This window comes from Leucopleurus acutus (genome assembly GCF_964270905.1).
Source record: "Leucopleurus acutus genome assembly, chromosome: 18".
Taxonomy (NCBI): domain Eukaryota; kingdom Metazoa; phylum Chordata; class Mammalia; order Artiodactyla; family Delphinidae; genus Leucopleurus; species Leucopleurus acutus.
The window spans coordinates 64,897,334-64,912,117 of NC_139160.1; the positions used below are offsets into that span (position 1 = coordinate 64,897,334).

Consider the following 14,784-nt stretch of genomic DNA (forward strand, 5'->3'; position numbering starts at 1 on the left):
AAAGTCTTGCCTTTATCCTGCCTAACTTGTGATTCGCCTAGTAGTGTTAAAGCTGCTACTCTGATTTATGGAAAACATTTACAGGCAAATGTTTTAGTCACTCCTGAGACAACAGAAAATAGCTGGGACGCACAATAGAGTAACCACAAACTTAGTGAGGAAAGGCTGGGGAATGAGATGTTTTGGGAAACAGGGCTTTGAGAGGTTCTGACGTATTCCTGGAAATCTACAAGGCCACGTGCATGCCCAGGAACACGTGCATGCTCAGGAAAGACCTGAGAAGGCCCTACGTTCTTCTCACCCCTGGCTGACTTCCAAGCCCTATGCAAACAAGAACTGAAGGCTAATGCAGAGATGCAGACCACCTGATTGAATGTTTAGCGTGTGCTGCTCCCCCTCTTTCCATGTGCCACACACACAGAGCCCCCGTGCAAAGACTGGGAGATTTTCTGGTTCGAGGCGTGTAAGTAAATCTCTGTCCAATACTTAGCAGATGACTAGGCTAACATAACAGACACTTCTGTGGCCACACATGAAAAAGAATACAGACTTTATAAAATTAGTCACTAAACAAATAACAAAAACAACAGCAAACAGCAATAACAAACCCTGGGGAGGGGTGAGAATCTGACTTCCAGAAGTGCCACAATACAATATTCAAGATGTCCAGTTTTCAACAACAACAAAAAAGGCAATGAAAAATCCTAAATTAAACATAAGAAAACAATTCCATTTATAGGGACATAAAAAAGGGTAAAATACTTAGAAATAATTTAACAAGTCTGAGACTTACACTGAAAGCTACAAAACATTGTTGTAAGAAATTAAAGCAGACCTAAATAAATGGAAAGGCATCCCATGTTCATGGACTGGAAGATGTAATATATTTCAATAGCAATATTCCTTAAATTGATCTATAGATTCAACAAAATCTCAATAAAAATTCCAGCTGTCTTTTTTTTCTTTTTAACAGAAATGGACAAGCTGATTCCATAATTCATAATGAAAGGGAAAGGTGCAAGGATGCCAAGACAATCTTAAAAAAGAAGAATAAAGTTGGAGGACTCAAAATTCCCGATATTTAAAGTTACTACAAAGCTACAGTAAAAAAAAAAAAAACAAAAAAAACAGTGTGGTGCTGGCATAAGGATAAGATACAGATCAACAGAATTGAACTGAAAGCCCAGAAATAAACCCACATGTCTATAGTCAACTGATTTACAACACCATGACTGGACGTGGACAGGGAAACTTGCCTTTATGACTGTGGGATCCACTGTGGTTGGCAAGTTACACTCTTAGATAAAGAACTTATAAGCCCTACCTGTGCCTACTGGTGCCTTTTTAAAAAAAATCATATCACTATCATCTTGGTGACAATAACAAAAAATCAGAATTGTTTTTATATAATGACAAGTGGCTAGAGTGACTTGGGAACATTAAAGAAAATTAAAGAAAGTTATAATAAACGCCCCAGGAATACGGCTACATCATCAACATCACAGTACAGAAAATAGTTGCAGGGGTAGTTTTGCTAGAATATGACCAAAGCCTCTGTCACTGTTCGTGGTCTGGCACAGTGAACTGAAAAGAAATTATAATCCAAAGGAGCCAAACATATAATCCTATGATTGTTTTTACTGACTCTTAACAAAATTCCAGTGACACCTGAGGTGATTCCTGATGTCTGAGACAGAGAAAGCTGGAATGGTAAATCAGGGATGGAAGAATACCAATGAACCTCAGATTCTTACTTAACTGCCAATTAGACTTTTAAGAAATAAACCACCAAGATTTTTTGAGGGGGAGGGTATAAACACAGAGGTCAGAAGTGATTTAACTCAGGGCCTCAGCTTTCTCTGTAAAGATAAAAAGTAAGTGGGGAGACAGATCCAGGGGAAAAAGAATTAAAAGCAAAGTATTGCTTTCATTCATGAATAACTCTGTTTTGACATTAAGATAGTCAATGATCTTTTTTGGAGTGCTTCCTATTCAATAGGACGTGATGTATGTTGAAGATATTTAACAAAGTCCTGGTTTTTGTGGCACTTACATTCCACTGGAAGATTATTATAAACAAATACATATCATATTGGGTGGTAGCAAATGCTATGAAACAAAAATAAAGCTAATGTGTGAGCTAATTTTGCTGCTCTAACAGACCAAGCTGAAGAGTACCGAGACCTCAGAGCTCTGCATTTGTGCCAGTTGATTTTTTTAAGGTATCTAGAGAATAAAGCCTCAGAAACAATTTTCTACTCAGGCAGGCACTTTCCAAGTGGAAAAACAGAAGCATTTAATTGAGACACGAAGCTTCCCTTAATAGTATGTAAAAAAGATCCTTTAAAAATTATTAGTTTTAAAAAGGAATGAAATTCTGATACATGCTACAATACGGATGAACACTGAAAACATTATGCCTAGTGAAATAAGCCAGGCATAAATGGACAAATACTGTATGATTAACCTCACATGAAGTACTTAGAATAGGAAATTCATAGAGACAAAAAGTAGAACAGAGGTTACCGGGGACTTAGAGGAGAAGGGAATGGGTTCCTATTTGAAATAATGAAAAAGTTCTGGAAATGGATAATGGTGATGGTTGGACGAGACTGTGAATCTACTTAATGCCAATGGATTACACACTTAAAATGGTTAAAAAAGCATTATCTTATTTATATTTTATCTCAATAAAAATTACTTCATGACACTCTCAGATAGAAGTTCCTTGTAAAAAGCCGCCCGAAGGAGTCGAAGAGTTGGGCAAGAAAGGAGACTTTATAGCAGTATAGGAGGAGCCTTTGCGACTCTGTGGGCGGTGGAGGCAATGGGAACAGCATCAGGGCTGCTCCCCCCATGTGAGTGACTGTCTTCCACGGCCAACCTTAGCGGATCAGGATGTTACTTTATAAATGCAGCTGGACAGTTTCTTTACAGGTCTATTTCTTATGTCCAGAATAGCCTTGAAAATTACTTCCCTCATTTTAACAGTGTGACTTACTCTCAGCATCCTTCTAGAAATGATCAAAAGCATAAATGCTTAAAATAAAAGGCACAAAGTATTAAGATTACTAACATGGTCATTCCTTTTCCTGATAAAACATTATTAGAAAAGATATCTGCTATAGAGTTTAAAGATATCCAAGAAAGAGTAAAATCTAGCTAATGAGAGAATATGGTCTAAAGAGTAGTAAAAAAACAGTATCAACAAACAAATCATTTAGAAAATTGTTCTAGAAAATACGATGGTAACTAATTAATAACATATGTGGTTTGTCCTCAGTCTGAGGTCTCTGATGTTCAGGGAATACGGTAGTTCTTTGGTGCTGTTATTGTTCCATGATTCTTGGATGGTGGACTAGGTCTATAAGTGGGACGGCTGTTCCCACAGGACAAAAGTAACTGTAACAACTGCAACACTTCAGAGCGAATCCCTTAAATTTCTACAGGAAAACAAACAGTATGACGTCCAGTGAAGTTATGTTTTTTTCCCTTAAAAACTTTTTTTTCCTGATCATATAATAATGCCCATTGTTAAAATCTGAAATTTACAGAAAAGCATGAAAAAAAATACCGACCAAACCGCATCACCCATTAGTAACTTAATATTTTGATAGATTTCCTTCTGATCCTCTATCTTTTCACATGATGATATCATATAAATCTATATTTTTTATTTACATGAGGACATAGTCATTATCCCTGGTTATTAAAACATATCTATAAACATAATTTTGATCTCTGAATAATAATTGTGTGGTTATACAACTTACAACATTTCTGTTTATAGCTAACTCATTTCTAGTTGTTTCAAAAATATGCAGTAATGATCATATCTTTGGATATAACGATTTTTCTCCATTTCCTACTTCTTTATGGAAGTTTCCAGTGAAATTACTAGCTCAAGTATATATGAACAGTTTCTTAACAGCACCGCAGCCATAATTTTTTAAAAGGCTATGCCAATTAACACTCTCCATGTGTCCTTTTACCCTTCTTTTCTAACTCATCAGTTAAGTTGTAGTTTTTATTATTAGTTATTAAGACTATTTTATCACATAGTAGTTATTAAGATATTATCAGGGTATTTAAATTTTTATGTTATTATGAATAAATCATTATGTCTTCCAAGTGGTTTTTGGGAAAAAAGCTTTTGATCTGTTTACAGTTACTTCAAACCCATATTACTAAAATCTCTTATTAATTATAAATTCTTCCCTTAAGGAGTTTTAGTTACATAATCTTATGTCATGCAACATTTTTATTTTCTCATTTCTAATAGTTAATACTTTTTATAATAATGTTAAATCATATCAGTGAATGAACATACTTATATTATGTTCTGACTGGAATGCTTCCGGAGTTTCACTGTTAAAATTATGCTTTATGTTGGTCTGAGATAAGTATTTACTTATTCATTCAAGGAATATTTATATTTATTGAGTACCTACTACAGCCAGGGATATAATGGTGAGAGAAAAAATGGAAAAAATTCCTACCTTCATGAAGTTTTATATAGTCAAGTAAGAAACAAAGACATCACAAAGAACCACAGGATAAATGTAAAATTATAACTGTGCTAAGTACACAGAGCGATTGGTAGTTCTATAACATAATAAATATAGATACATACATACACACACGTGTGTGTGTGTGTGTGAGTGAGTGAGAGAGAGAGAGAGAGAGAGAGAGAGAAGAGAAAGAGAGAGAAAGAGAGAGAAAGAGAGAGAAAGAGAGAGAAAGAGAGAGAGAGAGAGAGAGAGAGAGAGAGAGAGAGAGAGAGAGAGAGAGGGGATTAAGTCAGCAAGCCTGGGTTGCCCACACCTTGCACATTCCCCAGAAGGGCCTGTGTTCCTGATAAAGGGTCTCTAGGTTGGCTCCTGGGAGTTGAGCTCTTGGAATGTTCTGACTGATAAAGAGTGTTTTGCACGCTGGGGGCCTGCTGCATGCTCTAGCAGTTTGTACAGAGTTTTTACAAACGATATGATTTATAATGAATACCTGCTTTTTCTCTCAGGGTCTGGAGTTTCAGTGACTAACATCAGCCACATGGCCACTATATGCTCAAGTGCCAGACCCCTCTTAAAACCCCTGAACTCGCAGGCTCAAGCCAGCTCCCCTAGTAGGCAGCACTTTGCACGGAATGTCACACATCCAATTCAGCATGTCCTGCACAGCTCCACTAGGAGCACCTCCTGGAAGCTTGTACTTGGTTTCCTCTGGACTTCACCCCATGCCCTTTCTGCTTCTGATACTGCTTGGTATTCTTTTGCTCTAATAAATCGTAACCATGAGTATAACAACTTCCAGGCCTTGTCAGTCCTTTTAGCAAACCCACTGAACCTGAGGGTGAACTTGAGGATTCCTTGACACAATGCGTATTTGAAATAATCGTCTACTTCGGATAGTTAAGGAAAGCTTCTCTCAGGAAGTATGTTTTGGAGCTGAAGTCTGAAAAGAGAGTAGGGGTCAACTGGATAAAGAGAGGAAGAACTGCTTTCCAAGCACGGGATAAGGGAGAGTGGTAAAAAAGAATATATCATAGTTTAAGATATGAGAGGAGGAAGTAGGCCATTTACACCTATTAGGCCATATGATGGACTTTTTTTGTGCTTTAAGCAAGGGAAAGTGATGTGATCAGATTTCCAAAAAAATTCACTTAGGCTATAATACGTGGACCGAACATTAGGAGGCCACTGCAAATGGTTAGGCAAGATTTCCATTATATAAGGTGGTATTCGTATATTCCTCAGATTTTACCCATTTGGTATTTTGTTGTTGCTCATGTGGTTATTCTGTTGTTCGCACTTGTTTTTATCTTTAAAGCTGGAAAGGATAGTGAAGGAGCTGAGTAGATATTCTCGTGAGGAAGTACAGAGAATACCAGGAAGGGGAAAGAAGATGTAAGGGTGAGAGGGGATGAGTCTGTAGTTTTAACTTTTTCTTCTCACTGAGTTCTCCTACAACATCTTTCAAAATGCTTACATTTACTCTAAAGTCTGCCAATATTTGGTATTATGTTAACTCTGAAGTCTACTAAAGGTTTTAAAGCGAGGAATTACATGCATACTTACCATTATGGAAGGATGTCTAATATCTAAGGCATAGGTATCGTCCCAATCAGGCGAGCTTAACTTTAAAAATTTGCTCATATGTTCTTCTTTGATCCCAAGATTGCGAAGGCCATTCATCACTTTTCCTTCTAGTTTCAGCATATCCAAAAGGCTTTATGTTTAAAGAAAAGAAATGTTTTGTTTTGCCAAAATTTTTTATTAAATCCTGTAAAGTTTATAGATTTCTCAAAGCATTAGAAACAAGTTTCACTGGTATTTTTATTAATAGCAGGAAAATACACTATTAAACTCATTAACAAATAAGACAAGGAGTCTAGTTATCCAGGGTAAACTTATGCTGAGGTTTTTTTTAAAGTGGTAACAAAATCTTCTTATTTAAAGGATAAGACAACAAGGTATATTTATTATACTCTTCACTAAAGAAGTGAGGATATACTCACCACTGGGCAGGTCAAAAATGAAAGGAAAAAATACAGTAGGTCGCTCTTTTGATAAAGCTACTATAAAAACAAGGTAAACTCAAACAGGACCTAAAATATAAAATTTTAATGCAGGGGAAACCCCATTAAAGTATGAAAGTTCACATCTGTTGAGAATACATACTAAAATTTCTAATTACATATATAATAATAATTTGATAGCTCTTAAACATGTTTGAAAGTATTACTGCTAAAAGTAACAACATCAATAAATAACCCTACTGACAAAAAGTTAGGGCAGTTTGATTCTTTAAACTACTGTTTATCAAGTTCATTCTGTGTCTCAGAACAACCTCAGGAAGTCTCAAGCGACACCAATGAGGCTCAGAGAGGTGAAGCCTCCTGCCCAGTCACTCAGCCAGTAGAGTGGAAGAGCCGGGACGTGAAGGCTATAGGCACGCAGTGCTTCCCTGTATCTGCAAAGACGGATAAGGCTGTACAGAGTATGGTAAAGCATGTTCATGTTCATGTTTGAGAAGGTAAAAATCTACTAGGCAAGGAGGAATTTTGATTATTACTTTTTGAAACCAAGTGTTAAAATTTATATTTATTTAACCTAAGTGCTTCATTCAAAAATCCATTCATGGAAATCACTTCACCTTTCAGAAATGAAAAGAATTAGAATAAAGCAATATATGGACTTTAGAGTACAGTTCTCGGGGAGGACAATAGAGATCTACATTTAAAAAGCAGAGATCTAATATCTAAACTGTTAAGAAGGCTGTTTTAGAAGTATTTCAAGCTGCTCTGTATGACATCAGCTCAGCATGTCTGTATCCTAGACAGCTCTGACCACTGCTTTACAAAGGAGAGTTTCTACCCCCTCCCCCCACATCTATTAGAAGATGAGCGTGATAAAAAGAGTACTAGGTTGAATATCATAGTAAGATTTAGTCAGAGCTATAACACTACTTCTTCATGTGGGGCTTCTTGAAGTTCTTAATTCCTTGAGTCTAAATTTTCTCATTTGTAAAATAAGAATTTTGGATGGTATTGCCAATGTTCTCTCCATTTAAAAAATTTTATGATGCCTATTGATCTTATTGACTTTTGTGTGACAGAATTATAATATTCCTCATAGCCTCTGTAACGATCATCTTTGTTATCACAACCTAGTTTCCAAGGAAAACCACCAATAGAAAAACTAGATAGAGTTACATACTGTGATACGTTGAAAAGGGCATGAAATTTCAAATCCTGCAACTACTTGCTAGCTATGTCCCTATCTTTATGTGAGATCTGAGTCTTTGTTTCCCCATCAATAAAAAAGAGAATAGTAATAATCACTTGATAGGGTATTACGATTAAATGAATTTACTGAGCACACAGTTGCCCTCAACAAGCATTAGTTTCCTCCTTGCTCTTCTCAAATCTTGAATTTTGGATACCAATAGAAAATATCTGGTTCTTGAAATACGCTAGGTTTATTTATCAGGAAAACTTATATCTCTGGATTGTTAAATAACCTCTCATGCTTTCTCCTTTTAAATAGTCACTATCTTTAAATTTGCTTAGAAGCCTTCACTGGCTTCTCCTGCCCTTGAGACAAAAGGCCAAAACCCAGACCCTGGTTTCACAATCTGATCTTTGCCCACCTGTGCGACCTAAGCTTCTTCTAATTCTTCCTCACTGCAGAGTCCGGCCATACTAGACAATGCATTCTTCTCAAATATGTCATGCTTGCAGAACCTCAACTCCCCACTTTGCCTGATTCATCCTTAAATATCACCTCCTTGAAGAAATCTCATATGCACTGTCCCCACGTTCCATCAAGAACAAGTTTAAATCCCTGGAGTTAAAAGCTCTCAAAGCACTGCACGTCATCTTTTACAAACCTTATCATAATACAATTATTTAATATCAGTTACCCTCCTAGACTGTAAATTTTGCTTAAGCAAGACGTTTCTGTCTTGTTCACCACGACACCCCTGATATCTAGCAGTCTCTACAGCATAGTAGGCTTTCAGATATTAACCAAATCGAATTTTAATATTGAATTGATTTTATAATATTGAATTTTAATGTTGCTTGCATTACAAATACATATGTAATCCAGAGCTCAAAAGAACTGTGAGCCAGACAACTTTATTAAGATATAGAAAAACTCCACAAGTGCGAATATCAAGACACCTTTGTTACCTCTATCTTTCTGGTAGTTATACTGTAGTGATATTACTCAAGCAGGAACAGGCTGGCTGTCAAAATGAGTAACATCCAGTATGTACCAGAGTCAGTTTCTTGAGCACTTGGACCTGACCAGAGTCTGGTCCATTCTGTGGCTGGGGTGACTATTAAGTAGCTCTCAGGCAAATGCATCTAAGGTAGATACATAAAACACATTTATGGAACTCCTCAAATTTCCTCAGTCCTACCTGCCTTTTTCCCTGGTCATTGCCACTCCCTCCTACTGTCCTAGTCTCCCTGGGGGTGAGAGCTGGGCTTGGACACAGCCTGTGTGAACCTGGGCTGACCTGACACTGAGGCATGGAGGCTCTGGCTCCTCCGGGATCAGAGGAAGAAGGGTTAGGGTGTGGGCGTGGTACCAGCTCTACAACCCAAAACGCGACAAGGGTAGGAGACAGGAAGAAAGAGAAAAATAATTCCCCCTTCACTTTCTCTCCCCAAATCGACAATGTTAAAGTACTGGTTGCAAAGCACCTCTCTCCAGATCCAGGATATAACTTAATAGGACATTTCCTTCCTCTCCTCTTTCCTGAATCATTTTCTTTCATTCATCAACCTTTTCACACTTTCGATTCTACATGCTCTGATCCTTCCTGAGAACTTCTTTCTTTGATTTTTTATTTTGTGCTAAAAATGTCAGAAGATATAAATATCCTCACATATTTTCTTTTTTCTCTTTTAAGGGAATTATAGTAGTTTTAACTAGTGATCCGATCAACGAGGAACAAAAATGTATCACACGCCCTGCAGATCACTGATTACCAGGTGGAGAAGCCCAGGGGGCTCTATCTCTTGAATAACCTGTAGCCTTTCCAAGTTACACGTCACAATGTTCCTGTTATGAAAATTTCCCCATACACTGCCACAGAGAACTTTCCAAAATCTACCTACCATTTCTGCCCTCTTTTAAATCTATTTTCACTGTTCTTGAGCACAAATGTAATTTCTGTCCTCTAAAGTTTACTGCCAGGAGCTGACAACTGCTCTTCTCTATTTGTAGTATTTGGCCTTTATATCTCAGATTAGTATTTTCCCAAGATTAGGTCCAAAAATTCAACTAAATAAAGATAAAAGCCCCACTTGAACCCTACTTCTCAATCTTCCCTGTGTTTTCAAATATATTTCCAAGGTGCTAAGAAAATGAAACAAATGAACGCTTAATTTAAGTTCAATAAAAGCAAATTGAATTCAATTAAAACTGAATATCTGAACTAAAGTATTGTGTTTACTAAATTCATTTTATATTCTAAATATGAATTTTAAAGTAGTTTTATGACTCTCTTTAAAAGTAAAATAGGGCTTCCCTGCTGGCGCCGTGGTTGGGAGTCCGCCTGCCGATGCAGGGGACACGGGTTCGTGCCCCGCTCCGGGAGGATCCCATGTGCCGCGGAGCGGCTGGGCCCGTGAGCCATGGCCGCTGAGCCTGCGCATCCGGAGCCTGTGCTCCGCAACGGGAGAGGCCACAACAGTGAGAGGCCCGCGTATCGCAAAAAAAAAAAAAAAAAATATATATATATATATATATATATATATATATTTGCTTTACCTTTAAAGTGATTATTTGCATTTTAACAAATACTAAATTCAGGACAAAAGTGTACCTTCATATATCAACCACAGTTTGTATCAATAATTCAATACTTACTTAAAAGGGTCATAAGAATCCATATCAACATGAAGTCCATTTATATAGAGACCAGCATCGCCTGGCTGAATTTCAAATCTATCTTGAAGATGCTGGAAATACAGAAAAGAGTTAACCGAGTGATAGAACAATAGCTGATCTATGTCAGGAGTTGGCCAACTATTTCTATTGAGTCAGACAGTAAATATTTTAGGCTTTGCCAGCTATATCATCTGTGTTGAACCACTCAACTCTGCCCTTGTAGCACAAAAGCAGTCACAGATAATTAACAAATGAGCATGATTATGTTCCAATAAAACTTTTATATGTATAAAGACAGGCAGCAGGCCACATTTGGCCTATATGTGGGTAGTACTGCCCACATCTGATCTAAGTGATGGGAATCTTAAAACAGAGTAAAGACACGATACCTGAGGATTTTGATTTTGCAGTATGTGATATTAAATTTCTAATGCTACAACAATTACTTGCCTATTACATTTTATACTGTGTGTGTGTGTGTGTGTGCGCGCGCACACACTTAGAATTTGATAGCTGGCACAATCCTATTGTTTGACATCCCAGAACTCAAAACCTTGGCGTATGTGTAAATATTTAGCAATCATTTATGAATTCATAAGTTTTCATTAAAGCAGTGTTTCAATGTTCACTAACTTTTTATTAAGTAAATATTTCCCAAGTGCCTACTCAGTGCTAGAAACAACTCCAGGCACTAGAAAAAAAGGGAATGTCCTAGCCATACAGCATAGTTAGCAAGATCACGGTGAGGGAGTCAGATCTGGTTTAAACCCTAGTCATGCTACTTACTCGTGGTAAGATTTAGGCAAATTTACTTAGTGTCTTCCATAAGTCTCAGTTTCCTCATCTGTAAATTAGAATACTCACAAGTCTGTTATAAAGGTTTAATGTAATATATATCTGTGTCTAGTCACATATAAAGTACTCACAAATGAAGCTTTCATTATGACTATTACCAGAGTAGGCAAATTGATTTAGGAAGAAAAACAATTTTAAAACAGTGCATTTCAATGACATCACACAATAAATGACCTAAGAGAGATTTGTATAAATTATTCTGGAAAGACAAATGAAGCAACTAACTTGAAGAAGTTCAGAGGAGGCTTTACAGAGGTGAATTTTTCTGTATGGTTATCACTCACCATGACAGGTGAGCTACATATAGAGAGGGGAGAGGAGGAACTAAATTTTTAACAGTACAGAAAATATCTCCATTTGCTTTATGCAGAATACTGGCAAGAGATTAACATGAGAGATTCAAAGGTGAAATTCTGATTTGTCTTTAGCTACTTCTGTGCCTTTCTATCAAATAGTTACTTTTTGCTGGGAAACTTGCATTCAAACTTCAAAGTCTATAGAGGTCTAGTGAATCCACTGCCTGTTTTCCCAAAATTTGCATTGAACCATCATACACATTGTCTCAAGCTCTCTCCAGCACCTCCTTTGTTTTAGGCATCACAACTGAAAGTAGAAAGCATGTCAAACACTGATCTATACTAAACTAATTCCCTCTCTGCTAATTCCCTCAAGAATTTTTAGGCCAAGCACAGAGTCTTGAACAAAAAAGATGCTCAAAACAAGGGTAATAAGTTAAACTCAGTAAACTTGATGCTGAAACAATGTCAAAGAGAGGTATGTGTATTGGAACTGGTGGCGACAAACTCTTTCTTTTCCCCTCAAAGGGGGTAGCCTTCAATCCTGGCAAACTATCCCAAGTGCATGATTAAAGGCAGCCGTTCTCAAATCAAGGAGTAAGAATTTAGTTTCTAGCAATATGATGAACCAGAGATCCTGAAATCCTTCTACTAAAAGAAAATATCAGAAATGCTAGATTAAAATATTAATATTGCCCTCTAAAAGAATGGTTTAACTTTTTAAATTAAAGATTTCACTTAAGAGTAGAGAAGAAGTGTGAATAAGAGTCCAAGGATATAACAAACACTGAAGGCCCTGGCCTGAGAAAATCTCAAGCATCCTCATCCTAGGTGGCCTAAAGTGTGAGTTTTTAAAGGTCAGTCTCAGAAGGACAGGAGGCAGCGCCTTGGGCCCACCAAGGGCAGGCAGCAGGGTCAGAGATATCCTTGGGCACATAAGGAAGTGCTACACTCACAGTGAAGTGAAAAGTTGACCTAGAAAACAAAATGTCCTGCAGAAACAGCATAGAAACTTGCTGAGTTCACCATGGTTCTTAATGGAGGAAGAACAGTCTTCCATAAGAATTCACGGCTTCTGGCTTATCTTCACACGAGTTTGAGGCCCAATTTCACACTATTTTGAAGGTCCAAAAAATATAAACAGACTTTTAATTTAAAGTGGAATTAGGGGAATTCCCTGGTGGTCCAGTGGTTAGGACTCCGTGCTTCCACTGCAGGGGGCATATGTTCAATCCACGGTCAGGGAACGAAGATCCCGCATGCCCTGCGGCGCAGCAAAAAAAATAAAAAATTTTAAAAAAAAAAGTGGAATTGAGTTGGGAGTGCTCATAAGCTTTGAGCAGAAACAAATTCAAATCTCCATGGACAAATATGACCTCATTAAAGAAAAGAGGGAACAATGTACAGAAATGTATCCCTTTAACAACCAAGGGAGCTGCGCCATTAGTTGAAACTAAAAAAATTCCAATTGATTGGATTTCAGGAGACTGGTTGAGCATTATAACGGTAAATTGGTTTATAAACTTGTCTGGAGGTCCGTATGCTGGAACTACATGCATTCTGAACTTAAAATTTGAAGTCCAATCAGATGTAAATCTAATATAGGAAGGGTTTTGCTTTTTTCTGGACGAGTGACGAGAGAAACAAAGATTCTGAAAAAATATATTTTACAGAAGAATTGTTGGAGAAGATATGCTAACCTAGGAATATTCTCTAGAACTCCGTAAAATTTTCACACATTCTAAGTAATTAGTTGACATAATTAGAAAAGTGTGAGCTTTTATCTGAATTAGGTCTAATCTTTTAATTGGATTTTGTACTTAAATATCTGCATCTGGTTTATTATGTAATTACATAATTGAAACAATCTGTTTCACAATACTGACGCAAAAGAAGTTACCTGACCACCTGACCCCCTTCCCCATTTCCCCCCAACCAAAACAAATAAGTGTCATGTAATTTAATTAAAATATTTAACAGCTCTTATGGTAAACAATAAGAGATACATATTGCATTGACATTGAATTTTAAATCATCTAAAGTAGATTCTGCCCAGTCTCTGAGCAAAACAACAATTATGAACTTCAAAGGGAAACTTGCTGTACTTTGGAGTTGAATCAATTGCTTCCTGAATAAAACCAAACTCAAATTCACTTATACAACTTCAGCACAGTCATGATATTTTTGGGATAATCTTTGCATGAGTCCAAAGTCAAAACTACGTAAAAACTATTCACAAAGAATTTTTGTTCTCATTCCAGCACCTTCCACCCTGTTCACCAGCCCCTACCCTTGGCCCACAGAGGTGACAAATTTTTCCCCCAAAGTTTCTGGTTTATCCTTCTGGTATTTCTTTATACAAATATAATACAAACACATATCGTGTTTTCCCTGTTTTCTTATGCAAAATAAGACTCACCAATAGAGTGCACTATCGTACGTATGAATTTTTGAAATCTGCTGTCTCAGTCTAACTCTGATCTGCGTTTCTCTTATTATAGAAAGATGAATCATCTTTCTGTATATTTAAAGACCACTATTATTTCTTTTCTGTGTGTAAGCCCTTTGTTTACATGTTTTGCAACAGTGACATGTTTTACAGGAACTGTACTATTTGGTGCGTATGGATGAGATGTTGGAGCAGTGACATATTTCCAGGGTGTTCATGTAGCCCATCCGTTTTGCCTACATTAACACTGCAAGGGACAGTCCACGATTTTTTGACTTTCCGATCACAATCATCATCCCTTTCTTCTCCAAGGTTGGAACTCCCAGTTTAGTTACCTCCCACACACTCCACGTGTTAGTGGGTAACAGGGACTACTAGCCCAACACCTTTGCCTGGGATTAGTGACGTGAAAGCCATTATTCCCTTGTCTTTCTCTCAGTGTGTTCCGAAAGAGGCAGTAAACAAGACGGCCATATACAGTGTCAAGAGTAACTTACTGAATAAATTCAAGGTTCCTTGCTCAGTAATCAAAGCTTCTTTCAAAACTGTTTCACTGCTAATTCCAAGCGGATGAGAAGTGGCCAAGGTGACAGCAGTGGGTGGCCCCGGCATCCCTGAGCAGGCTGGAGCACCTGGTGGCCAGCATAGATACAGGAGGTACAGTCTGTGCTGCTGTGCACACAGGGCAGAGGTTCCTACTGCTCCTTTAATTTTTCAGAGTAATCCTGGCTATTATTCCTTGTCTACTTTTTCCACATGAATTTTTAGACTCATCTTGTCA

General features: G+C 37.4%; 1 protein-coding gene across 1 annotated transcript in view; it reads right to left on the reverse strand.

Moving 5' to 3' along the window:
* Positions 1-14,784, reverse strand: part of UGGT2 (UDP-glucose glycoprotein glucosyltransferase 2) — a 165,240-nt gene that overhangs the window by 99,537 nt on the left and 50,919 nt on the right. Inside the window, exons 11-12 of the mRNA XM_082859577.1 lie at positions 10,383-10,474; positions 6,075-6,225 (exon numbers count right to left, since the gene is read on the reverse strand). Of these exons, the coding sequence (XP_082715703.1) occupies positions 6,075-6,225; positions 10,383-10,474 (243 nt within the window). The remainder of the gene's footprint in view (positions 1-6,074; positions 6,226-10,382; positions 10,475-14,784) is intronic.